The sequence below is a fragment of the Nuphar pumila genome, unplaced genomic scaffold, assembly GCF_984573655.1.
Source record: "Nuphar pumila unplaced genomic scaffold, dmNupPumi1.hap1.1 HAP1_SCAFFOLD_955, whole genome shotgun sequence".
Classification (NCBI taxonomy): Eukaryota; Viridiplantae; Streptophyta; class Magnoliopsida; order Nymphaeales; family Nymphaeaceae; genus Nuphar; species Nuphar pumila.
The window spans coordinates 8,307-35,587 of NW_028323546.1; the positions used below are offsets into that span (position 1 = coordinate 8,307).

General features: G+C 66.5%; 1 protein-coding gene and 1 pseudogene across 1 annotated transcript; both read right to left on the minus strand.

The window, feature by feature from the left end:
- Positions 1–11,425: 11,425 nt before the first annotated feature.
- LOC149809631 (dnaJ protein homolog ANJ1-like) lies at positions 11,426–12,304 on the minus strand. Its single transcript, XM_089994731.1, has one exon. It carries the CDS (start codon positions 12,302–12,304, stop codon positions 11,426–11,428), a length of 879 nt encoding a protein of 292 aa, XP_089850857.1.
- A 2,554-nt stretch (positions 12,305–14,858) lies between these two features.
- LOC149809632 (DNA topoisomerase 2 pseudogene) lies at positions 14,859–18,239 on the minus strand (annotated as a pseudogene).
- Positions 18,240–27,281: the final 9,042 nt, after the last annotated feature.

The window sequence follows — 27,281 nt, forward strand, 5'->3', positions numbered from 1 at the left end:
TTGAGGTCGCCTTGCTTGCCGGCGTAGTACTCCCTCCGAGTGAATTTCTTGACCTCGATCTCGCCGGTCTCCAAGCGCTCGCACGTCGTCATGATGTTCACCCTCCCAGGGTCGATCCCAACCTTGCGGTCGGTAGGCTTGAAGTCGGCGACCAGGTCGTCCTCCGAGAGAAGGCCCTTCTCCCTCAGCTTCTTGTCAGCGGCGGTTTCCCCCCTCGAAAGGTTGGTGTACCGCATGCTGAGCGACGTTCCGTCCGTGACGAACGACCTGCCCATCACCCAGCCCTTCTCCAACGATCGCAGCGTTCGGACGTCCTCGCGACGCTTGCCTCCGGCTCTGAACAGGGACACGAACGCCTCCTTCTCGAGGCCTTCCACGTTCATGTCGTACAGTTTCTTGTAGACCTTAGTGGCGAAGACGTCCTGGCAGATGCGGACGTGACGCCTCTTCAAGGAGTTGACCGGCAGCAGAGCGAAGCTCTGCCGGTTCCACACCTTGATGCCGTCCTCTTCCTTGTCCAGACGTTGAGGCTTCCACTGGCCGGTCGCGAGCGCTGCGCGCTCCAGTGCCATGTGATCCTGGTTCAGATGCCAGTACAGCGAGAGCACGTCCCGAAGCTTCCCCTGCTGATCGACGCCGTCCGGAACCTTGAACCCGAGATGGAGGGATGTGCTGTCGTACAGCTTGCGATACTTGGTAGCCAGCTTCTTGACCTCCTCGGGGTACGATCCCTCGGGGAAGGCGCAGCCTTCGACGTAGCGGGTCAGCTTGTAGACCGCGTGCTCGACCTTGCACGGGTGAAGCACGAGAGCGCTCTTCAAGAGCGACGACACCCTGCCCGGCCCCGCCAGGGCGAAAGTCGCCTTGACATTCGCGATGTAGCCCTTGGCGTCCTCCTTCGTGGCGTTGCCCTGGTCGCGATAGTCGAAACGGCTCGCCTCGAGCGAAGCGCCGTGGGCGTCCATGGTGGCGCGAAGCTCCGGACAGCTCGCCACGGCTCCGACCTTGGCTAGCCGTACGCACCGTTTCATCAAGCCGTCGTCCAGAGCGAAGTCGTCGCCCAGCACGCCACTGTTCGAGTCCAGGAGACGAATGCAGTGGAGGTTGACGAGGTGGGAAGCGAAGCGTGCAGCCTTGGTTACGTTGTCGACGATGTCTTCGATGATGGCCCTCGCCCGCTTGTCGACGAGCCTGCACGCCAGCGTGCACTTCACCGAAGTCTGCTTCGGATTGACCACGCCTGCGGCTTTGCTCGCCTTAGGAGCGCCGCTCGTTCCTTTGTTGGGAGGATGGATGCCGAAGGCCACTGGGAGCTCGAGATTGGCGTCTTCTGTCTCAACTCCGAACGTTTCCTCCACCATGTGCTGCGCACGAACGGGTAACAGTCCTTCACCTTGGGATGTCGCACGGTCTCCAATCCTCGGCGACCTTGGCGAACGTAGCGAATGTTAGCCGGCCGCAAGGCCGGCTTCATCATCGCTGAGAAGGTCGCATGGTCGTCACCGTCGTCGACGGCGCCGGGGCAAGCTCTGCGAACGTCTGCGGTCGATACCCACGTCGACCCCTCGGCCGTGCCCGCGACGGCATACCTTGGACAGTTCGGTTGTTTCTGTCCTGGGAAGAGAGCGTTTAGGAGGTCCACCCTCTTGTCCGGGAACGCTCGCATCGCGTACGCGATGGCCAGAAGCACGTAGCGGCCTTCCTCCGGCTTGCAGGCCTTGATGCCTCCGTTGACGACTCTCGCGTGCAGGACCTCGCAATAGTAGCCAACGGTGGCAGCCTCGGCGATGGCCGCGCCAGACACTCCAAGGCTCTTGAGGACGACGTCCGGACGAAGGTTTGTCCGTCATACTCGTACGTTCGGTGGCGGGGGCGTTCTGCAAACTGACCGACCTTGGAAACCATGTCTGCGGGGACGAACGCCGTCACGCCGCAGGCGCGCTTGCCTGCCTTGACGGGCTCTCCTTGCGCGTCAAAGGTCGCCATGACGACACATCCGCGCTTGGCCTCCGCGGCCTCCACGACTGCCACGGCGCCGTTGGCGTCAATCTGACGAAGCTCGTCCACGGATACCCACATCCCCTTGAGACCTTGGATACGGCGAGCCCGCCAGGGCGGCCCGCCGGGGTTCGAACAGTCTGTCTCCATGCTGATGCAGGTGACCGCCGCAGCTCTTTAAGCCAGGGCTCCAGGATATCTTGGTGCGTTTGGACGCACGCGCCGCCGGGTACCAATGCACGCGTCACCGAACCCTTTATGCGGAGATATCCTCCGCCCACATGCGACGGGCAGACTCAAACATCCCTTCAAAGCTTCGAACTCTCGCAACGCTCTCCATGATGTCGGCGACGAAGTCTGTGGAGCGTAGCCTGATGCGGCGGAATGCCGCCTTGGCTTGGGCGAACGCATTCTCCACCGGATTGTACCATGGAGAGTACGGAGGAAGGAAGTTCATGGTGATGCCTGTGGCAGCGCAAGCGGCTTTCGCCTCTTTCGAACGGTGGACGGCCGCGTTGTCCAGGATCATGGGCCTGCCTCGAGGCAGGGTCGATATGAAGTCTGCGACGGAAGGACCGTGTTTCGTCGAAGCTGTCTAGCGTGCTTTGAAGTGTGTCATCCCATGCCAACTGCTGACCGAGTTTCGTCGAAGCTGTGTCCTGTTTTGAAATAATCATTTGATACACCGCGATGACAGGCGCATGACGGAATGGCTGTTCGTGTTGGCGCACGATGGCATATAGGCTCCAGGTATCCCGTTCTCTGGACGACGCAAACAGGCACATCCTCGACGATAAACGCTGCTCCCCGACAATGTTGCCGTTGCTGCTGGACCACTTTCTGACGACATCGAGCTCACCGGCATCGATCACGCCGGCATCGATCTCGCTGACCTTCGTTCGCGTGGCCTTCGCGACCAGGGACTGCAAGCGCGTGTTCGACGCCTTCCGAGGCGCCCACCCAGACGCCGCGGAAGCCATGAAGACGAGGGCCCTCGTCGAGTCACTGGCGCGGACGCACCTGGACGGCGACCTGCTGAACGTGCTGCGCGTCAAGAAGCTGCTGCCGGCTTGCGAGCGCGACTGGCTGGTCCGCCAGTTCGGCGCGAAGACGGATCTCCTGTTCGCGGCCCTCGACGGCGGCGGCAAGTTCTCGCCGGAGTGTGGCAGGGACTGGTACGGTCAAAACGTGAAGCCGTGCGACATGCACGTGGCCCTCGCCAGGTCCGGCCTCCTGGCCGGCGCGACCGTGGAGTGGTGCGACAGACACTGCTCCGGGGACACGCTGTTCCGCGCACTCAGGGACGCAGGACACCTGCGCGGCAAGGACTTCGATTGGTGCGCGGCGCGGTTCGACGACCGCGTGCTGGTGCGCGCGCTGCGTGAGGCCGGGGCCATCGGCGACCCTCGCGTCGCGGTAAGGTTCGGCCGCAGTGCCGTCATGACAAGCGTCGCGACGTTGGACCTGCCCGCACAGCACGTCGACTGGTACGTGCGGCACATCCGGAAGGAGGACCTCGCGGACGTGCTGGAGGCCAAGGGTCTGCTGCAAGGCTGGGACAGGGACTGGCTTGCGCGGCACCTGCCCAAGGCGGACCTGTATCGAGCGCTCAGGCTCTGCGACCTCTTGACGGCGGAGCCTGGCCGCGAGTGGTACGCCCGCCACCTGCACAAGCGCGACCTGCTGCCGGCCCTCGAAGCCAGTGGGCTGGCACGCGCTACATCACGCACGTCGCCTCCGCGTACACGAAGTCCGGGTTGTCGGCGCCCCGGAACCAGTCGAATCGCCACTCGCAGCCGCGGCGGAGCGCCTCGGGCAGGCTGACGCAGTCGTCACGCGACGCGACGCCGCCGTACTGCGCGCCCCAAGGGACGGCGCCGCCGTGCTGCACGACGCACGCGTTCATGAGCCCGACGCCTCCGCCAGGCATGGCGATATCAAGCTGGAGGGGATCCCGGCGAACGTCGATCCCGGTGTTGACGACGCGCACGTGCATGCGCTTGCCGGAGACCGCGCCGCTCGTGAACGTGACGTCGAAGCACCTTCCGCACAGGCCGGGGTCCGATGCTGCGACGGTCCCGTAGCTGAGGTCAGGGTCGGAGTCGGACACGTGCGGCTGGGTGTCGTCGCACGCAAACGCGTTGCCGCCGTCGACCGCGCTTGCCGCGTCGGGGTCGTCGATTACCGTGACGCCGTCGCGCTCGCACGCCTTTACGACGTCCGGGGTCCTGCCGCCCCAAGCGCAGCTGGGCTTGGCACAGTCCCAGAACCTGGTGGACACGCCGGACGCCTGACCGGTCAGGATGCTGGCGTCAAGGCCGCACTCCCGCAAGTCGGACCAGCACTTCATGCCGCCGGGGCATTCGTGGTCCGCGTTGTTGGGGCACTCGTGGTTGCAGGCGTCGTTGGCGTCGTCCCACGACCAGCCGCACCTGCGGACGCAGTTGCAGGGGGCGTCCGACAGGTCGGACCAGCACGTCATGCCGCCGAAGCACTGCTCGTTCACGTTGTCGGGGCACGCGATCTCGCAGCTCGAGTTGGCGTGCTCCCAGGACCAGCCGCATCTGCGGCTCGCCGCGACCTCGGTGGCCGCCAGGACCGCGACGAACGCCTTCCACATGTTTTTGTCAAAGTGGCGGCCAGTTTTGGACGCGGCTCCCCCGTCTACTTCCTCTTGGTTGCGGCCTTCTTCGTCGTCGTCGTCTTCCTGGCGGCCTTCTTCTTGCCGCCTCCGGCCGAGATGGCCTTGCCGGTGCTGGAGATGGTGTTTGCGACGCCCCGTCCGGCGTCGCCGAGGGCCTTCACGACGCCTTGCACGGCGTTCGAGACGGTGCTGGCGGCGTCGACGATTGCGCCCTTGGACGTCTTTGTGACGTCCGAGGCCACGCGCTCGACGGTGCCGACGGAGCCTGATACGGCCTTGCCGATGGCTGAGCTCGTGTTGCGCACGGCTTTGCTGGCTGCCTTGCTGATCGCGCCGCCGCCGACTTTGGGTGCTGGTGCCATTTTACAAGACGGCCGCGACATTTATGCGTCGCCGCCGGATCATAAGTTCCGGCGTACACGGGTACCCCAACCTGCACGCGTCGTCCGCCGGCACTCCAACCCCACTTCGACGGTCGCGTGTTCGGTAAGGGGGGACTGCGTCACTTGCCGCTGAATCGACAGGCAGCGTCGTCACTTTCCGCTGAAGCGGCATGCGACGTCCAGTCCGCCCTTGGCGTGGAACGCCTTGAACACCTCGCAGTCGATGGCGGACTCGCGCAGGACCTGCAGCAGCTTCTCGACGGCCTCGCCGCGCTCTCGGGCCAGCTGGAAGACCTGCGAGTCCACGCTGGGCGCGGCCGACACGAGGTCCAGGTGCTTCAGGTCGTCGCTGGACAGCTTGAGCTTGTCCCTCGCGCGCTTCACGATCTTGCGCAGCTTCTCGCGTCGTTCCCTGGCGGCCGGCGATCCCCGCACGCCCTTGAGCGCCTCGATCTCCTCGGCCAGCCTGGCTACGTACATGGACGCGTCGCCGACCTCCTTGCCGCGCTCCTTCCGGACGCCGGAGACGTCGGGCACGATGGACTCGTAGCGGTGCACGGTGACGGTCCACTCCTCGGGGTGCTTGAGCTGCGCGTGGCTGCACATGCGCACGCCCCGCCCCAGCAGCTGCTTGGCGTCCTCCGAGCTGGTCAACGGCTCGAACACGTGGACGTGGCGCACGCCCTTGAGGTCGACGCTCTCGTTGAAGCCCGACGTCGCCACCATGACGCGAATCTTTTCGCCGCGCGGGTTGTCGTCGGCGTTGAACGCGGCCTTGATGCGCTCGATCGGCTGCGCCCTGGCGAGCAGCGCCACAACGGGCTTCCTACTATCTGAGCCCGAAGGCACAGGATACGTCTGGAAGCCGGCGTGGTCGACGAGCGCCTTGACGATGGCGCGCGCGCCATGACCGCCGTACCCGCGGCGTTCGCCGAACGCCGAGTACACAAAGTGCTTGCCCTCGGGGTGCTTGGCGATGGTGTCCAGCAGCGCGGCGAGCTTGGCCGAGAACGTGCCTATGTCCATGCCCTTGGGCCAAGTGTACAGCGTGTTGCTGTAGCGCCGCGCCGGCTGCCAAAGCCGACGCAAGTCGGCCTTGTCGTCGGAGTCGGGCCCGCGCTCGAGCGCGTCCGCGCCGACCTTCTTCGTGAGCTCCAGCGCCTGGTCCAGGGACATCTCGATCCTGTGGTCCACGGTGTCGACGCGCGGGAACCGCGTCATGTCGGCGCTGTAGTCGAAGAAGCTGACCAGGCCGCGAAGCTTGCTGGAGAACGCGCGCTTGTCGGTCGTCGGCGTCCACGCGAGCTCCGGCGAGCCGGGCTTGCGGACGATGTTGAGCATGCGAAGGACGTCGACGACGTTGTCGCCCGGCGTCGCAGTCAGCAGCAGCACGCGCAGGTCCTCTGTCCGCGCGTCGTGCGCCGTCTGCAGGAACTTGAGCAGCGCGGCGCATTCCTTCTGCTGCCCCGGCAGCGGCGTCAGCAGGGAGTGCACCTCGTCGACGACCAGCAGCGACTTTTCCAGGTAGCGCTTCATGGCGTCGGCGTCGCCCACGCGGGGACGGTGCAGCTGCAGCACGTGCGCCAGCTGCGCGAAGGACAGGAACTCGACGCCGCGCTCGGCGTACGCCGCCTCGATGTCTCCCACTGTCGCGCCCTTGAACCGCGGCATCATGGCGGCGCACTCGTGGAACCTGGCGGGCGGGTTGGCCGCGATGCCGACGACGCTGCTGACGTACACGAGCCTTCGGGCGTCCTTCCACGCGGCGTCGAAGGCGGCCGCCGCGGAGCACGTCTTGCCGGAGCCCGTCGAGTGCCACACCAGCACGCCGCGGTTGGGGTAGCCCCTTCGGCAGAGCACTCTGGTGATGGCCACGACGGTCTTCTGGTGCCGCGCCAGCCCGGCGCGCTTCCCGTTGCACGCGGACTCCGTCATGGACTTACCAACAGCGGGTCGGGATTTTCTGGGAGCGCGGCTCACTTCATCATGGTGCGCAGCTCGCCGACGCAGAAAGGCACGACCACCAGGTCGTCCACGTTCCGAGACGTCACCATGATGGCGGGCGGGTCGAGGGCGTCGGTGCGCAGGGGCTCGTCGTCGCGCAGGAAGGTCGGCGCCTGCAACGTGTAGCCACGCTCGCGGTTGGGCTCGATCGTGACGGCGCGGATCTTGCCTCGCACCATCTCGACGAGAACCTGGACAACGGACTCGCCGGTGCGCGCGCCGGGCAGCAGCACGACGTCGCGGTCGCTCTGAGCGGCAGCTCTCTCAGCGACGGTCTGCGGCCCGACGTCGGCGGCGTCTGCCTGCAGCAGATACGTCAACACGAGGTCGGTGCCCTTGAACTCGACGTGCATGGACACCGGCGGCAGGCCCTGGCGGCGGGGCAGGACGTAGACCGACACGGCGCTGGCCTCGTCGCCGCGAGCGACGAACCCCACAGACAGTGCCTGCATGTTGGCGGACTTGCACAGCTCCGGGACTATGGGCGTCGACGCGGACGCGAGGTCGTGCGCGGCGATCACCTTTCGGGCGTCCAGCAGCTGCAGCGCGAAGCAGGGCGACGGTCGCCCCACGACGTCCTTGCGCGCCGACAGGATCTTGAACGACTCGGGCCCAAAGTGTGCGAAGCGCACGACGCCGGCGTCCAGGCTCGTCTTGGCCGTCTGGGTCGACGACAGCTTGGCGTAGTTTCGCAGCTTGTGAGCGTTGGGGTCGGTGACGACGGCGTCCTTCGCCAGCACGGGCGCAAGGTCGGTCTGCCAGCCCTGTCCGGGCCCGTGCCACTGCAGCCACATCTCCGCGCCGCCATCGTTCTCGCCGAAGTACACCTCGAACGCGTACACGCGGTCCGCGGACAGGTCGATGGAGCCCGACCGGTCCCGCTGCGGATGCAGCCCGCCGTTGTCTACGACCTTGATGCCGTCGATGAACACGTGCGACGCGTCGTCCGAGCGCGTCCAGAACTCGTGCGTGCCGGTCTGCAGCGGCCGGAACACGCCCGCCCAGCTGTACGAGTACTGCGAGCCCTCGTCGTCCTTCCTGACGACGGTTGTCAGCTTGGGGTCGCCGGCCTTGCGCGCGGACGCGAAGAAGCCGATCTGGTCGTTGTAGTAGCCCTCGTACTTCTGCTCGACGAGGGAGCCCGTCTTCCGGGGGGGCACGTACACCAGCGGGTCTCGCGTCTTTGCGGCGACGAGGTCTCCTCCCGATAACGCCGTCAGGCCGAAGTCGGCGTGCGCCATGGCGCCCGCGGCCACGATCTCGAAGCCTCCGGAGCCGTGGAAGCGCACTGTGTCGGGGTCGACGTGAGCGACGTCCAGGGGGATGCTCATGGCGCGCTTCTGGAGCACCACGCTGGGGCTCGACGCTCCGCCGCTGTAGAGGACGACGCCGTCGCTGGTGTCCTCCGCGGAATCGGGAAGCTGCCCCAGGGCCTCGGCGACGAGGTCCTGGACCTCGGGTTCGGCGCGGCGCACGCGCACAAAGTGCTCCCGGTGGGCGAAAAAGTAGGCGTAGATCCTGGGCGCGAAAGTGATCGCGAGCAGGACGAGCACCATCGCCAGCACCGTCGCCGCCAGCATGGGGTTCCTTGCAAGGGGGGGGCAGAGAAATATGTCAGGACGCCCCACGTCGGAACGCGCGCGAAGGCCTCAAAGAGGTGACGTGCGCCTTGCCCGCCTTCATGCGCGCCGTCACGCAGGCGGCCGCTGCGCACTCCTTGAGCTCGGGGTCTAGGAAGCATTCGGACGCGTGGGCCAGGTAGAGGGCCGCTGCCCTCCAGTATGCCACGGACCCGTACGGCGCGTTGTCGCTGTCGAGGACGTCGGCGGCTACGGCGACCATCCCCAGGGCCCGTCGTCGGACTTCGTTCGTCTCAGACGCCACAACTCTCCGCCAGCGGTCCCCGCTCTCATGGCTGTCTCCTGGGTCCTGGGGCATCCGACCTGCACTGCGGGCGGAGAAATTTGGCGGAACCCTGCGTCGATGCGGCGGCCGAGCTCTCGCATGACCTCGTGATGCTCCGGCTTGGAGGGGTAGTGGCCGTGCGCGATCATCTCCTTGAAGCTCTCCAATACCACATGGTCCCAGCAGCAGGCGTGCAGGCCGTCGTAGACGACGTCGGGGCATATCGGCACGCGATGGAAGCGCGCCATCTTGCTCATCACAACGCGGGACTCGCATGTGCCGAACAGCACGGCGTGCGAGCCGAAGAGCCCGTGCTTGGCCAGCCCCAGGTAGACGTCCTGAACGGTGGGGCGGCCGCTCTGGAGGGTGGATTGCTCCAGCACGAACATGGGCGCCCTCTCCAGGGCCCACGACGCTCGAGCAGCGTGCGCGTCAGGGAACGGCGCGTCCATGGGGACCGCCTCACGGTACTGCCTGGCGCACTCCTCGACCTCCGTGCGGTACAGGGCTCGCTCCGCCCACAGCACGTGCTCGTGATCGTCGTAGCAATCCATGATTCCGGGAGATACAGGGTACGGTCGTCGCCTGCGTCCGATCGGCCACGCTCTTTAAGCCGTGGCCAGTGCAAGCGCATGTTTCCCCTGGCCACGAGCGTCGAGGCCCTGGCCAAGCACTACGGCGTCCGTGTGACGTACGTCGATCACGGCCGTCCCATAGTGGACGTGTCACAAGCATGCGGCGAAGGCCACGCCTCCTCGGTGGTCGACCGCCCGGGCGCCGTCGCAGCCAAGATGATACGATTCCGCGGCGACAAGATCCTGTTCACCGCGATCCTGGACGAGGACGGCACGCTGCGATCGCTGCCAGACTGCAGCGCGCGGGTCATCCAGCGCGCATTCAGGGCGTGGAGCGACCGGCGCGAGCCCTTCCTGCCGATGCCCCCGGTTCAGCGCGGCGCCTGGTAGAGAGCGAGCACCTTTTCGATGACGGAGTGCCGCACGATGTCGCTCGGCCCGAACTCCACGACGCCAAAGTCCGCCGGTTCCGCAAACTCCAGGCGCTCGAGGAGGTCGACGAGCCCGTTGTTGGGTCCGAGGTCCGACTGCTGCGCGTCGCCGGTGATCACCAGGCGGCTGCCCAGTCCGATACGGGTCATGACGGTGAGCAGGCACGACGGCCTGCAGTTCTGCGCCTCGTCGAGGATCATCCACGACCGCTCGAACGTGCGCCCACGTACGTAGGCGAGGGAGCAGAGCTCGATGACGCCGTCGTCGATCATGGCGCGGACCTCCGCGGGCGCCAGGTGCTTGTTCAGGCAGTCGATGACGGGCAGGCACCACGGCATGGTCTTGGCGTTCAGGTCGCCGGGGAGGAAGCCCACGGGGTCGCCGTTCGCGACGGCGGGACGCGCGATCACGAGCTTGGCGACTTCCCCGCTCAACAGCTTGGCGAGGCCAACGCTGGTGGCGCACGCCGTCTTGCCGGAGCCCGCGCTCCCGGCGACCACGACGATGGGAGGGCCGTCTGCGAGCATGGACACCAGGCGCTTCTGCTTGTCGGTCCTGGGCTCGAAGTCGACGACGGCGGGCGCTTTCGGCTCGCGCCGCATCTTGGCTGCCGCGATCCTCGCGGGCTTCGACGCGGTCTTTGCTTGGACGCGTCTGATCATCTTGGCAGCCACGCTTCCCATGTCGTTCAGTGGCAAAGCCAACGCCGCGACGGCCTTTATGCGAGCGATGCCATCGCGACTACCGCGTACACGGACCACGCAAGGACGTGGATGCCGGTGTCGGATGAATGCTCGCGAAGATCTCCTGGAAGAACCGGCGGGCCGGGAGCCGGAGGACTCTGGGGCGCTTGCGGGTCCTGCGGCACCTGCGGCACTTGCGGTCCTTGCGGTCCAAGCGGGCTCGAAGGCGGCGTCAAAGGCGCCGCCGGCGTGCCCTCGAACAGGTCGGCGTTCACGACAGCCGCGTTCGCGGTGTAGCCCTCGAACACGTCGGTGTCGCCCGTAGCCACGAACAGCCTGACGTTGTTCGGGTTCAGGCGGAAGCGTCCGGCGGCCAGGGCGCGGGTGAAACGCAGCGTGGTGACGCCCGCTTCCTGGACGCAGCTCTGCGCGGTCAGAGGGACGCCCGACTCGAGGACGTCCACGAGCCGGGGCCCGTTCAGCTGCACGCCGACGACCGTCCAGGGGGTCTGGCCCGCGGGATGGCCGGCGCCGATGACGGCGTCCCCTGGCAAGGGGGCGGCCTGAGACACCGGCACGAACCACGCAGCGACGTACCCTTCCGTCTCGGCGCGCAGGGCGAAGGTCACGTTTCCGTCGTGCAGGCCGTAGTGCACGCGGACGCCAGGGGGGCCTGCGAGCTCGCAGCCTCCGACGACGACGGACGACGGAGAGCATGTCCCGGCGACGGTTCCGGCGAGGGCCGCGAAAGCGAGGGCGACGACCTTGAGCAACATGGCCGCTTTGCACACCTGCCACGCTTTATTTCGAGGCCGCCTGTCGAACGTCGAATCGGAGCGACGCGTCGGGGTACAGCACGTCGAAAAGCGCGACCATGCGGCCGCCCTTGAACCCTCGCCCGGGGAACGCGTACTCCTTGCGCGGATCGAGGACGCCTAGGGCGGTCGTGTCGACCTCGAAGGCGCCAGCAAAGTGAGGGCACACCAGCCGCGCGCCTCGAACGGACTCCTCGAACGGGACCTTTGGCGTCCACAGCAGGTCGTCGCCCCGCCGCTTGAACGCCGGGTGGCCCTCGACGCGCATGACCACCAGGAGGTCGCCGGGGGTCTCGGCGGGCGTCCTCGGCTGCTCGCCCATGCCGGCGAACCGCACGAAGTCCCCGTCGTTGGTCCCCGGCACGACGTCCAGCTCGAGGTCGTACGCCTGCGCCTTGGCTCCTCCGGCGCACACGGAGCATCCGCCTCCCGGCAGCGTCCCTGCGCCGCCGCAGGCATCGCACTGCTGCACGATGGCCATGGGCCCCATCACCATGCGCAGGACGCCCGCGCCGCCGCACCTGGCGCACCTTGCCTGGCATTCGAAGCACGCCCTGGAGACAGTCGCCTTCATCCTGCGCTTGCATCCGAGGAAGGAGTCGGCGAAGCTGATATTCACGGTGTGCAAGCAGTCGGGGCGCCGCTGGCTCGGGAAAGCGTGCGGAGCCGGCGGGCCGTCGGGTCCGAACTGATCGTAGGCGGCGCGCTTGCTGGGGTCGGACAGCACGTCGTACGCGTTCTGCACGCTCTTGAAGAGCTCGGGATCGCCACCCTTGTCGGGATGGCTCTTCATGGCGAGCTTGCGGTACGCCTTCTTGACGTCCTCCTGGCTGGCGTTCTTGGGGACGCCCAGGACTTCGTACATGCCGGCTGCCATACGCGGGCCCCTTTCGATCCGGCGACATCGACGCGCGTGTCTATGTGGCGAACGCTTCCCCGAGCGAGCAGTTGCACATCCTGAACGCGACCCTGCCGGGCTCCGGCGCCAGAGGCAGCCCCTTCCCCCCGAGGGTCCTCTGCGCCGAGTCCATGATCCTGACCAGAGCGCGATGGGCGGCGGCGTCCATGAGGCGCACTCCGGCGCACTTCGGGAAGAACGCGTCGTGGAAACGCCTGCCGCCGTCCGCCACAAGCAGCGCCCGTCCCACGAAGTACGCCCACCCGTTCGTGCTGCCGTCGTCCTTGGCCTTGAGGTAGGCGCGGGCGACGCGCAGGGAATGCGCGGGGTCGAGGCCCTTGGCACAAAAGCCTCCGTGCACGAGCCACGTGACCGCCTCGACGAACGACTCGGTCAGGAGGCAGTTTCTGGGCGCTCCCAGCGACAGCCTCGCGAACAGCTGCTGCTCCGGGCGGTCCACGGAGTGCGCGCGCCAGCAGTGGACCATCTCGTGCACTATCGTGCGATGCATCTCGGAGCACCGAAACACCACGACGTTGGCGCCCTGGCTGAAGCCGCTGTTGACGTTGGCGATCGTCACCGCGCGGCCATCGTGCGGCAGCATCTTGGGCGTGGCGACGTCCGCCAGGTACACCGCGATCGACGCGTGAGGGCACGGGCCGTACACCGCGCCCAGGACCTCGAACGTCGCCCGAATGACTCGCACCGTCTGCGCGCTGGGACGGCGCCCGTTCGTGTGCGCCGCCACGCGGTCGGACACCCGGAAGGATCGCGTCGTCTTCGCGCGCGGCACGTCGCCGAACGTCGACCGAACGACGCCGTCGAACGCTTTGGGCGACACGGCGGCCTCGCTCTCCCTGGCGTCGGAGCCGTTAGTGGCGGCGAACACGCTCGCGGCGAGTTCCGAGAGCGGCAGCATGTCGTGCACAACGGGTACAACAAAAAATCGGGGCGCAAGGTTTGATATTTACAACGGACTCCTAGCCTGACAATGAATCGGGTGCTATCGCAACAGGAACAGGTCTAGCGCCTCTCGCCGCATGCAGGGCGGGCCTCCCGGATTGTCCACGTGAATCATGCGTGGAAACGTCACGCCGCTGGCGTCGTTGCGCAGCGAGTACATCCACACACGCTTCGTGCCCACGGACGTCGTCAGCGCCCAGAGCACGCTGTACCTGGCACGTGGGTCCGCCTTGCGGTCGCGGATAAAGGCGGGAACACTCGAAATCAGCCGGTACACGCGTGGCGCGAGCTTGGTGCCGACGTTGAAGTCCAGCTTGGGCGTCCTGGCGCCGCCAAGGCGGTCGAAGCCCTCGAAGATCGCCATGTCCACGGCGTCGCCGACGACGTACTTGCCGTACTTTTTGCCCAGGTTCTGCAGGTGGCCCTCGAGCTCGGCGAGCGTCAAATCGCTGCCGCCGTCCCCGTCGCCGCCGTGGTCCTGGCGCTCGGGCACGAAGCCCGCGCCCTTGTACGCGACGAAGCGTCGCATGACGCGATCTGCCGCCTCTTCGTCAACGACCGAGTCGACGGCGGGAAACTCGCGCCACCCTCGCCACCGTTCGCGCTGCTTGGCGGTAAACGACGCGGCGAGCGGCCCACGGGGGTTGCGCTTCTTTGGGGTCTTGCGGATAAGCGTTTTCACCATGGGCGGCGGTCTCTCAGGGATCTGCGCAGTCATACCCGTTCATTGCGCATATGCGTTCTACCACAAAGGAGCTTTACTGACAGGGCGGAGCTTTGTCTCGAAGTACTGCATTTCTGGGTTCTTGGAACAAGTGAACAGGTGTGGCAACGCGTCTCGCATGAAACGCTCGTTGGGCGTGTTTTCTCAGCGCAGCACTCCAAAAATGCAACAAGCCATAAATAAAAAGGGTTCCATGTTTGTTTGTGGCTAGCGCTGCGAGTTTGCGTTATCTATCTGCACCAAGATGTCACACGCTCGGTGCGTCTTGGAGCTATTGAAACAAGTGACGAACGAACCGCGCGCAAATACAGGACACAGTTACATCGGTGTCTCGCGGACTGACAACAAGCTAGATATTTCTTTTATATTGCCAGAGCAAAGTACCTTGCAGGCGTGGATGTTCCTAGCAGGCCTCCATCCACGCAGACAGAAACGGACGGCTTCGTTAACCCTGCGGACTTTGCAGAAGTCCTCGAACCTTTCGCAGGCTTCGTCGCGTTCCCCTCCTTCATCAACACCACGGACCTTGCCGAGGTCGCCCAGCGAAATGCATCCAGGCAACAGCTGCTCAAGCTCGTCCAGGAGGTCGTCGCCAAAGGTCGGAAACATGTTGTGCCGTGCTTGAGAGCTACGCGTAAAAGAGTACTCTACGGGAGAATATTCGCTGAAGTGGAGCAGCATGCCCTTTTATGCCGCATGCGTGTGTCGCTTGGACCGTTCCAGGACCGAGGCATGGTCTCTAGATATCTTCTGAACTATTTTCTGATTCAGAAGAACTATTTTCGCGGCATGCTCCTGATTTTCGCGGCAAAACTATCTCCCGCAGCATGCATTTCAGTCGTCCTGCCCGGCCGCCAGGAAGCCCTCCAGCTCGTCGAGCTCACGCAGCCACATCGCGCGCTCGGTGGTGTCCCGCAGCGCCTGCAGCTCCCCGCCTTTGAGCTCCGCGTCCCTCTCGAGCGCGGACGCCTTCTCCGCGGTCAGCGTCGACACGGGCATGCGCGTCAGGTAGCCGAAGCCGTCGTCGATGCGCGCGTAGGCGCGCTCGTCCAGCAGGCGCTCCAGGTCGGCCGCCTTGATGCCCAGCAGCGGTATGTCGCCGGCGATGGTCTCGCGCACGAAGCGCGCCTTGGACGCCAGCAGCGTCAGCTCGGCCTCCAGGTCGGCGTCCATGCGCGCCTTGCGGGCGGCGTACGTCGCCAGTCGCACGTCGAAGTGCTCGCGCAGGACGCTCTCCGCGTCGGCGTACTTCTTGATGGCGCCGCGCGGGCCGTACAGGTGCATGTTGGTCCTGCTGAGCCCCTTGTTGCTGGCGAGCTTGAGCGTCGCCACGAGCTTGCTGAACCCGTTGGCCTCGACGCCGTTCAGCAAGCCGTCCAGCGTGGGGCCGTCCTGGAAGCGCAGCACGAAGCGCACCGCGAGGTCCGTGCTCTGGTTCTCGAAGCCCTTGAGCACGCCGCCCACCAGCGACTCGAGGTGCTCCTTGTACGGCTCGGTCCAAGTGCCCACCGGGAGCTCGGTGACCTCGAGCACGGCGGCGCTCTTGCGCACGAAGCTCCCGATCGAGTACAGCTTGCCGTCGGCGACCTCGACCAGGACGCCCTTGAACCCGCGGTACCACGGCTGCATCGGCTGCACCGCCTCGCCGGCGATCAGCCTGCGGACATTCGCGACGACAGCGCGAGGCTCGTGGGACGGCACGCTCGTCGAGAAGCCGGTGCCGATGCCGACGGTGCCGTTCAGCAGGACGACGGGCACGATGGGCACGTAGAACTTGGGCTCCACGACCGCGCCTTCGTCCTCGAGGTAGTCGAGGACGGCGCCGTCCTCGGGGCGGAAGAGCAGCGTGGCGGCCTTCGACAGGCGCGTGTAGATGTACCGGGCGGACGCGGCGTCCGCGCCGCCGCACAGCCTGCTGCCGTGCTGCCCGATGGGCAGCAGCAGGTTCACGTTGTTGGCGCCCACGAAGTCCTGCGCCATGCCGACGATGGCGCCCTGCAGCGACACCTCGCCGTGGTGGTACTGCATCGACTCGGACACGTAGCCCGCCAGTTGCGCGACGCGGATCTCGCCGCTCGTCAGCTTGCGCTTGACGCAGGCGCACAGGATCTTGCGCAGGGAGGGCTTGAGGCCGTCGATGGCGCTGGGGATCGAGCGCTGCAGGTCGTAGTCCGAAAAGTGCTTGAGCTCGCGGTCCACGAACTCGGCGTGCGCCAGGGGCGCGCCCGCGCCGCCGCCCGACAGCGGCGGGACCTCCAGCACGTCGGTCGGGTCGTACGCCTCCAGCCACGCCTTTCGGTCGTCCGCCCGCTTCTTGTCGAACGCCAGGCTGAGCTTCTCGTCGCTGGCGTCGTCGTGCACGAAGCGCATGGTGCGCAGCTCGCGGAAGTAGCCCTTGGCCTCCAGCGCGCTCGACGTGCCCAGCCCCTTGAAGTGCTTGGCGGTCCAGCCTCGCGACTCCTCGCTCGCCTCGAACGCCTTGTAGTCGCTCAGGTTGTAGAACTCGCGCGTGCTGCCGCCCTTGGTCGCCTTGACGATGGGCGTCATCATGGTCGCGATGAAGCCGTCCTGGCGGAAGAGGCTCGGCCACATGGCCGCGAACGCGTTCAGCACGAGCGCCTTGATGTGCGAGCCGTCGACGTCGGCGTCCGTCATGATGAGCACGCGACCGTACCGCAGCTCGGACACGTCGGCGTACGACTTGCCGGTCTCCAGGCCGAGGATCTTTTTGATGTTGGTGATCTCGGCGTTGGCGGCGATCTTGGCGACGGCGGAGTCGCGCACGTTCAGGAGCTTGCCCCGGAGGGGGAAGATGCCCCACAGGTCGCGCCCGACCTCCGACAGGCCGGCGACGGCCATCGTCTTGGCGGACATGCCCTCGCACAGGATGAGCGTGCACTCCGCGCTGCGGGCGGTGCCCGCCAGGTTGGCGTCGTCCAGGTTGGGCACCTGGACCCGCGTCTTCTTGGTGCCGTCCGTCTTGGCGGCCTTCTTGTCGTCCGCCGCGGACGCGAGCGCGTCGACGCGCTCCAAGATGCCGGACGCCTTGATGAAGCGGTCCACGAACGCGTCGTCGACGTCGACGCGGCAGCCGAAGCGGCCCGGCGGCGTGGTCAGGCAGTCCTTCGTCTGCGAGTCGAACGCGGCGTCGGGCACCGTGCTCTTGACGATCAGGAAGAGGTTGTCGCGCACGAACTGCGGCTTGGCGACCGCCTTGTTGCCGCGCCGCTTGTTGGCGGCGTCAGCGACCTTGCGGCACAGAGCCGTGGAGACGGCGTCGACGTGGCGGCCGCCCTTGGCGGTCCCTACGCCGTTGACGAAGGACCCCTGTTGCGCGCCGGCGCCGGGCTCGCTGCACGCCGCGACGACCTCCCAGCGCGGATTCAGGCGCGCGTAGGCGCGGCCCCTGTCCTTCTTGGCGCCCAGGTACAGCGACGCGTACTGCTCCAGGTCCTTGTGCGTGCACTTGACGCCGTCCAGGAACACGGAGACCTCGGGCGGCGTGACCGCGCACAGGTCCAGCGCGCGCTTGACGAACAGCGCGTGCATGTCCGCCGACAGGCCGTCGCCCATGCCGAAGCGGTCGTAGTCCGGCAGGAAGGTGACCTTCATGTACGGCTTCCTAGAGCTCGCGGTCACGCTCGGTTTGCCGACCACGCTCATGTTGTCGCGCCACTCCTGGACGTAGCGCTTCTTGCGCGCGGCGTCCACGGTGTCGACCTCGAAGCGCAGCGACATGACGTTGGTCGCCTTGCAGCCGATGCCGTTCTGGCCGCCGGTCACGCGCTCCTCGGCGTCGTCGTAGTTGGTCGAGCACAGCAGGCTGCCGCACAGGAGCTCCGGGCCGTGGAGGCCGTGCTCCGGCTGCAGGCTGGTGTCGAGGCCCTCGCCGTCGTTCATGACCACGATCTCGCCGCGAGTCCCCGGCGAAGGCAGCTCGACCCGGATCTGGCGCACCTGCGCCGCGCTCGGCCGCAGCGCCATGCGAGCCGCGTGATCGGACGCGTTGACGACGATCTCGTCGAAGATCTTGTACAGGCCCTGCACGACCGTGAGCTCCGCCTGCACCAGGGACGTCACGGGACGCTCCACGCCGTCGGGCGACCAAGCGTTCACGGTGTCGGGCTCGATGGAGCCGATGTACATGCCCGGGCGCCGCAGGATGTGCTCCCGCTGCGAGAGCTTGACGATCTTGGGGGCGTCCTTGGCAAACATGGCTGCGCGCGGTTCGTGCAGCCCAGGACCGCCGCGGGCCTTTATGCCCGAGCGGTCTCTGTGTTATACCGTTCCCCAGATTGAAATGGGACACCCCTGCGGAAGCCACCCTTGATTTATTCTGACAACTTGGATCAGGGGTCATGATCGCCGCGACGCGATGCGTCGCTCCACCGAGGGTGCTTGGGCATAAAGAGCCTGCGGCGGTCAGCAGGCCAAGCGGCGGCCGAAGCATGGTGGCCGAGCCTTCCCGTCCTGGCTTAAAGGGCTCCGAGCCTTCAGATGTCAGCATGGAGGGAGACGATCTCCCGTACGCCTTGGCGAGGCTGCCTCGCAGCCTGTTGGCGCACGTTCGCTCCGGCGGCGAGTACGTTTCGGCGTCGGCTCTGAGCGAGGAAGCGTTGGCGGCGGTGGTCGAAGCCTACGGTGACACGTTCGGTTTCAAGATTCGTGCGACGGAGACCAAGGGCAAGTACGTCAAGAGGGCGCCGTCGTACGAGGGGCGACAGTTGACTTGATCAAGGCCGACTACGTCGCCCTCGTCCACTTTCCCGTCGTTCCCACTTTCGCGCCGCACTACAAGCCTTCCGACCCAACGCCGTTCTTTCCCCTCGACGAGAGTCAAGGTCGAGCTGTCAAGCTTCGAGCATTACACTGAGATTGGGATAACCGTGTTGAAGTACGACTGAGTACTTCTTCCCTCAGTGGGAATTTAGCATGCTTATCACGTGTATGCATACCGGAGCTATCCAGTCCTAATTACTAATCCAGTGTCCAGTCACGTCATCCTGGATACTGATCTAGGCTGTGAGACTGATCCCTATCAGTCTCCTATGAATATGTACTCGGTACGTGTGTACCTCGGGTAAGTTGTCTGTAAATCTCAACAAACCGGAACAAGAGCATGCAGTAAGCCCACAACTCGCTGCTACAATTGCAAGTCACTGAGTTCAGCCTTCGCGAGGGCCAGCTCCTCTTCAAGGTCAAACACGCGTTGTCGCGCCAGGGCGAGCTCGTCCTCCAGCGCCTCGACTATATCTATCAGCTCGTCCTCCAGCACCTCGCCTCTGCTCGCCTGGTCCGCCTGGTCCACCTCGTCTGCATCGTCGTCGCAGGTGAAGACGCAATCGCAGTTCTCAGGGTTGCCGAGGGCGCAGCGCCCCGTCGTTGCGGCGCGGCCAACCAGGTCGCTGGCCGCGTAGGTGCGCTCCAGGGTGACCATTCTGAGCCTGCCGGGGCAAGTCGGGATCTTCTGCGCGTCAGGGTTCTGGTGAGAGGAACGGTTTCAACAGTGCAGAAAGACCACAGTACGATCCATGACGGGTGTCAGGGTTCTACAGCGCAGAAAGAACAAGGGACCCACGAACATGAACTGTGTGGCAAGGAATGGGATAACCGAAGCATGATATGCGAATCAACCCGGCTCTCTTGCAAGCGGTCGTGCCTCCAGGCTGCAATCAGGCACACAGCAACTTCCGTCTCCAAGGCTTCTGGAGGGAGGAACAAATTACGAAGAAATTCATCATGCCCAACCTGTAAGCATCTTTCCTGCGTGCCCGAGGACTGTACGTACCATCCAGGACTGGTGTCAGGGTTCTACTGATCAGAAAGACCAAGGGACCCACGTCATCAAATGCACGGCAAGGAATTGGATACCTGAAGCATGACATGCGAATCAACCCGGCTTTCTTGGAAGCGGGCGTGCCTCACGGCTGCAATCAGGCACACGCCGACGACGCCATCCGTCTCCAGGAACAACTCCTTCAAGCTGCCCCAATCCGCCCTGGCACTGTCGTATTCATCGCGATCCAGAACGACGAATGCACAGTCCCCTACGTCAAAACGTTCGCCGTTGGCATGCAGCACTTGGCTCGCCCAGACCATGCCAGCGAAAGGACCCCAAGACATGGTGATGCATGATGAAAGCACATGCAACAGACACAAAACAAAAACCACGTGCGGCCTGAAAACTTTGAGCTGCTTGGAAAGTTTGGAGACTTGGCCAAAACGGCCAGCTGAAAGGATAGCCATAAAGTCATGTTACGCACATAGCCTGCGTCATGATTCTGTGCACAGGCATAAAGCGCTCGCAGACCAGCGGGATTCGAGACGCTTCGCGATGGCCAACATGCTCGCCGTGCTTGCGGCTCACAAGACGCTCAACGTCGACCCCGGCTTCATCTCGTCCATGACCGCCGCCGAACGCCAGCGCGTAGTGGACCTCGCGTCCCAGGTCGGCGGGCCGCTGGCGGACCGCATGGAATTTTGTCACGCGCTGCGCAAGAACGCCTACGTGTGCGACGTCTTGGGCGAGCCCAAGAGCGACCAGGTGAACGGGCGCGACCTGGCCGCCGCCGTGTTCAAGGACACTCAGCCGCGCACGACGGCCGCCGACCGCGCCAAGTACTGCGCCTGGCTGCTGATGAACATGCCCAAGAACTCGGGCAAACTGTACCTGACCGCAGAGGCCGCGCACGCCGAGCTGCGCGCATGGGACGCGAACGACGCCATCCCGCTCCTGGTGCCCCACCCGAAGCGCGATGCGGCCGTGACGACGAAGGACCTGCACTGCAAGCAGGTCGCCATCAATCGGATGTGGCGCGAGGCGTCGGTCGTCGTGAGCGGCGACTCGGCGGCGCCGCAGGGCCTGGACGCCTCTCAGACCGCGGGCGCACTCAAGATCCTGCGCACCCCCGCCAGCATGCTGACGGGGCTGGGCGGCTGCGGCAAGTCGTTCTGCGTCCGCAGCATCCTGTGCTGCGCGCAGGACTCCGGCGCCGAGGTCGTGTGCCTGGCGCCCACGCACAAGGCCAAGTACAACATCGCCGAGGCGGTGCCGGAGGACGTGACCGTGACCACGATCCAGTCGTACGCGCTGACGCTCAAGCGCAGCGATCCCGTGGACGAGCTGTTCGTGGTCGTCGACGAGTCTTCCATGCTGGACGTGGACTCACTGGGCGACTTTGCGCAGGCGCTGATCGAGAGGGTCGCGCGCTGGCAGCTGTGCCTGGTGGGCGACGAGCACCAGCTGCCGCCGGTCGGCCGGGGCGAGTGCTTCAGGCTGGCGGTCAAGCAGGCCAGGGACGTCGTCGTGCGCCTGACGAAGTGCTACAGGGCGGCGTTCGCCAAGATGTTCGACTTCCACTTCGCCGTGCGCAACGGCGAGCTGCCGGCGGGAGACGGCGAGGTCGCGACCGTCCGCGCTCTGGGCAGCGACCGCGAGGTCATGCGCGAGGCGGCGGCCGTAATCGACGCTCGGGGAGCGAGCATGACGTACATCGCGTGGCGCAACGCCGACGTCGAGACCATCAACAAGCTGGTGCAGGCCAAGGAGACGGGCGAGCCCAAGGCGGGGCGCCCGTTCAACGTGGGCGACGCCGTCATCTACGTGGGCGACAACAAGCCCCACGACGGGCTGACCAACGCCATGTGCGGCCGGGTGGAAGCGGTCCAAAAGTACAGCGTCCACGTGGCCTGGGCGTCCGCGCCGGACGCGGCGACGACCGTCGAGACGCGCGACCTGCGCCTGGCGTACTGCCTGACCGTGCACAAGGCGCAGGGCTCCGGCTTCCCGAACGTGTGCGTCGTCTGCACGTCGTCCTCCGCCATGCTGAGCTGCCTGGACCGGCGGTGGCTGTACACGGCTGTGTCGCGTGCGCAGCGCAGCGTGCTGGTGCTGTGCACCGCGAACGCGCACGCCCTGGCGCGCAAGGCCGCGCCGCCGGCCCCCCTCAGCTGCCTGAGCTTCAAGCCCGCCGGCATAAAGGCGGACACGCAGCCGTGACTGCCACGGAACACGAGACGCGATGCCTGACATGCTCGTACTCAAGCGCCACCGCGGCAGCGGGGGCCTCAAGATGATGGTGGAGATCGACCCCTCCCCGGCGCCCCTCTGGACGCCGGGGCCCATGCCGGAACCGCGGCCGCACACGGAACCCGACGCCCCCTGGTACGAAGGCCGCCAAGGGGAGCTCGACTGGCTCGTCGACGCCGTGGAGCAGTACGTGTGGGACATGGACCTGGTGCCCCTGGAGGTGACCCACGTCGACTGGAGCGCGCTGCGCGACGACCTGCGGCGCCACGCGCACAGTTGTCGATGACACGCTGTAGGGACATGCCGTCGACCCTCTGGCTCGTCGCGCTCTGCGTCGTCGCGCTCTGCGTCGTCGCCGTGCTGGCGGTCGGGGCTCGCTACGTCGTCGAGCACTTTTCGTTCCGGACCCCGCCGAGCGACGTGCTGCTGCCGAAGAGCACGCCGACGTCCGTGCACGCACAGGCCGCCGCGACGGCGGCCGCGGGGAGCGCGCGCGACCGGCTGCAGGCGGCGGCCAGGACCCAAAGCGCGATGTACCCCAGCGTCCTGCCGAACTAGCGGCGCCCGGAGAACAGGATGGCCGCCACCATGGCGGCGACCATGGTCAGCACGATGGCGATGGACGCCAGCACGGCCAGGAGGGCCGACGCCCACGGCCGCAGCGACGCCGCGATGCCGTCGCACACCTGCGCCAGGATCTGGTCCACGAAATCCGGCGGTTCCTGCGCCCCCGGCGCGTCGGGATCGCCGGTTATTTTCGCCATGGCCCTGGCTATACACTTGGCCCCCGGATGTCGCAGCAGAAGATCCGCGTCGAGGCCCTCGAGTCCCTGGACTCGTCCAGACTGGAGTTCACGGTGTCCGGCATCCCGCCGACGCAGCTCAGGCGCATCGGCAAGTGCGCCTGCCGCGGCGTCCCAGACAGCCCGTGGCAGCGCCTGCGCACGACCGTGGACGAGGCGTCCAGCAACGCGCTCCTGGTGTCGCAGGAGCTGTTCATCGAAGCCATGAGGGCGCGCTGGAGCGAGTGGTTCAAGCCCGAGGAGGCCGAGCTGCTGGACGACGCCGCGGAGCCGGTCGTGTCCGTGAATCGAAGCAACGAGCGCATCGTGACGCTCCTGGCGGAGGGCGAGTGGCCCGAGGACGAGGACGAGGTGTCGGTGCGTCTGACGCGCGCCGTGTTCGACGGCGACGGCCTCGCGGTCGTGTGGTCGGTCCGGTCCACCAAGCCCATGGCGGAGCCTGAGCCCGAACCCGTGCCCGTCGCCGAGCCCGAGCCTGAACGCGTGCCCGAGGCCGCGGACGCCGAGAAGGAGAAGCGCAAGGCCAGGAAGGCCAGACGCTCAAGAAGCAGACAGAGCTGCTGTCTCAGCTGATGGCGGCGATGAGCACGGTAAACGATTCGGATTCCGACTGAACTTCCGCAGCCGCAGGTGGTACCGTCACAAGAGCCCGAAGCTTCGTAACGCCGTCCAGAAGTGCAGGTCATCATATGCGTCTGTTTCGACGAGGACCTGGACCGGTTCGAGGTACAGTACCACAACGGCTACAACGCGGCCCCGGGCGGCGGGGGCGTCGCCGTGTGGACCGACGAGATGAAGAAGTCGTTGTCGATCAAGATGACCGGGAGGATCATCTGTGGCGATGGGTCCATCGAGATCAGACGGTTTGAAGGCTTGATCGCGGCTTGTGCGTCGTTCTCGAAGCCGTCGTCGGCACAAGCACGGAATAGCGAGTACCTCTACGGTTGTGGTGGCGCGTTTCGGCAGCCAGGCGCACTCGTCCGCCCGCGCGTATCTAGCTGCACGAGCCGTCGATCTCGAAGGGACGTCTGTTCAGGTCGGGCTCGATGGTACTTTCACCCCAAACGCTGACCTTTTGGCGTGGGGTTGGGCGGCTCCGACCGCAGCTGCAGGTTGGCGTTGCGCAGCGTGCCGCCGATGGTGTCCACGCCCTGGTGGAAGGAGCTCGTGAGGTAGTTCTGGTCGCCGACGTCGCCCTGGCCGGCGGGGTTGACCTGCGCCCACTTGGAGTTGGCGGCGTCCTTGGGGAGGAGGTCCTCCGCGGACAGGCGGTCGCGGGGGAAGCAGTCCGCCGGGGACACTGAATCCGCTGTCGTCTGGAAGTCCACGGCCTTGTAGGGCTCGGCGTCGAGGTCCATGGGCATGGCGATGTCGCCGGGGGGGCCGGCGGCGGCGGCGAACTTCTCGTGCACCGGGGCGTTCCGGTGGCTGTTGTAGCACCACGCGGCATAAAGCAGCACGCCCAAGGCTGCCAGCACGATGACGGCGTTCGCGACGCCAGAATCCTTACCGGCCATTTACGCGGTTGTTATTATACAAGCGACAGGAAAAAACGCGGGCGGCGAAAAAGGCGTGGCGGGATCGTAGGGAGCATGGACGTGGTTGAGCGCGACGTTTTCTTCGGCAAGCGCCACGACCGCGGCCTTCCGGACACGGCGCCCTGCATGCTCAGGATCCGCGAGACGATCGAGAAGCTGAAACGGCGCCACGACGTGCGCCGCGGTCCGGATCTTTCCGGGGGTGCGGCGCGCGCGGGCGGGGGCGGCAGGAACGGCGGGCCGGGCGGCAGGTGGGGACGATCGACGCCCTGGTTCCGGGCAAGCGCCCCCTCAAGGCGCTGGGCGCCGACCCGTCGCGCGACCTGGCGTCGGCGTGCAACAAGCTGTCCGCCAGCAACTTTGACAGGATCTGCGAGCGCGTGCTGGAGGTCGTGCGCTGCGACCCGGAGCCGCTGCTCGACGCGCTCTTCGTTATGGGAGTGGGATCGGGGGAGCTTCGGCGAGCTGTACGTGCGCATGTTCAGGCGCATCGACGACACGATGCCTGGGGCCGTTCGGGGGCGCGTTTCGCGCGCGGCCACCGCGTTCTCCGCGGCCGGGGCGACGGTCATGGGCGTACGTGGAGCTGGACCCCCGAGGCCAACTACGACGAGTTTTGCGCCGTCACCAAGGCGCGCTCGCAGCGCATCTCGACGCTCGCACTGCTGCTGCGGCTGGGCGTGAAGCAGGCCGCCAGGGACGCCATGCAGGCGTTCCAGGAGCACATGCGCGCGACGGGGGAGGCGCTCGAGCACGTGGTGCAGCTCGACCTGGTGGTGGACGGCCTGGCCACCGTGGTGGCGTGGTGCCCCGACCATCGGGTGCAGGCCCGCGACATGGCGAGCGTCGCGCTGCGCGGCAGCGTGCACTGCGCGAGGACGCGGTTCAAGATCCTGGACGTCGTCGAGGCCTGCAAGGCGATCAAACCTTGCGCGCCGTCACCCGACCACAAGTCGCGTCGCCAGAGGACACCTGGCCGAGCCTCTTGAACCACACGAGCGCCATGGGCGCGCTCGCAATCTGCGCCTCGTAGTGGATCGCCTCGCTGTCGCCGTCGCGAGCCGCCATGAACTCAACGTGCGACAGCGACCTCGTCGTGTCCGCCGCCCTGAACGCTCGACAGCTCCGCACCAGCAGGCAGGCGACGCGCAGAGGCACGAACGTTCCGACCGCCGCCATCAGCGACTCGCGCCCCGACCGCCGCCTCGATGAACGCCTTCAGCTGCGCCTCGGACGGCGCGATGTCGGGACACTCCGGCAGCTGCTCCACCGTCAGCGGCGGCGCGGAGACCGCGTTTAGCGCGCGCAGCAGCAGGCCGTCGAAAGCGAGCGCCGCCGGGGAGTCCTTGGGCGCGTAAGACCACAGCGACTGGCCGCAGTTCCGGCTGTCGGCGTACGTTTTCTTTACCGCGACGTCGTCCTGCGGTTCGTCCTGGTCGGACACGCCGCCGGGGGTCAGGCAGGCGAATCGCTCCGTGACGCGCTCGCTCGGCGGCGGGTCGCCCGGAAAGTGCATGCTGTGGCCGTTCATCGCGAACGCGTGCAGCGCGGCCGACGCAGCGAGCGTCAGCAGCAGAACGCCGACCAGCACGACGGCCAGCGTGACCGCCAGGTCCAGCTCGAAGGCGTTCGCCGCCAGGAGCGCCGCGGTGCCCGCCACCAGAGCAGCGTAAGCCAGCATCCTCTCAAAGGCGCCGGCATAAAAAACCGCGGGCGGACGGACAGCCAACCGCTGACGATGTCGTCGGACCTGCGCGTCAAGCTGCTGAACGCCACCGCCCGCGCGCCCGTGCGAGGCTCCGCCGGTGCCGCCGGCTACGACCTCGCCAGCGCGGAATGGGCGGTCATCGGTCCCGGTCGGCGTCGCGCGATCGCCACGGGCCTGGCGGTCGCCGTGCCCGCAGGAACGTACGGGCGCATCGCACCTCGTCGGGGCTGGCCGTCAGATACGGCATCGACGTCCTCGCGGGCGTCATCGACGAGGACTACCGCGGCGAGCTCTCCGTCGTCCTCATCAACACGGGCGACCGCGACTTCGAGGTCGCGCCCGGGGATCGTGTCGCGCAGCTGGTGCTCGAGCGCGTCGCGACTCCGGGAGTCGCGGTCGTCGAGACCCCTGGACGACACGGCGCGCGGTGCCGGCGCTTTCGGATCGACCGGGGTGCGCGCGTCCGAACGGACCGGCATATAAGCCCCGCACCATGTCATCGAGGGACGGGCCCATGAACACGCCGACGGACCTGCCGTTGACCGTGCTCCTGCGGGGAGGACAGCGCCAGGGTGTGGGCTGACGTCGCGCCGGCGCTGCGCCCTCACCAGGAGGCGGCCCTGGCGAGGTGCAGGGCGATAGAGACGGCGGAGCTGGACATCGGCATCATCCGCGACCTGTCGCCGGACTACGAGTACGCCGACCTGCGCTCCAGGGTCGGCGCCATCTGCGACTGCACCGGCTCCGGCAAGTCGCTGACCGTCATCGCGCTCTGCTCCACGGACGGACCCGTGCCGACCCCGACGCGGTACGTCTCGCACCACGGCGGCCTGGTGTCGTACTCGGTCCGCGCGACCGACCATCGGCGCGTCAGGACGTCGGTCGTCGTGGTGCCGCACGGCATCCTGGCGCAGTGGAGGCAGTACGTCGAGGCCAGCGGCGTGAGCCACCGCGTCGTGACTCGCCAGAAGGCGCCCGACATCCGGCTGCTGGAGGCCGACCTGGACGCCGATGTGCCGCCGAAGATCGTGCTGTGCTCTGAGACCAACTACCCGCGCGGTGCGCGCCGTGTTCCTGCGCAACGGGCCTGTGCGCGCCGACCGCCTGGTCGTGGACGAGGCGGACAGCATCCCGCTGGGCAACAACGAGCTGCTGCCGGCGTGCATGTACTGGACCGTC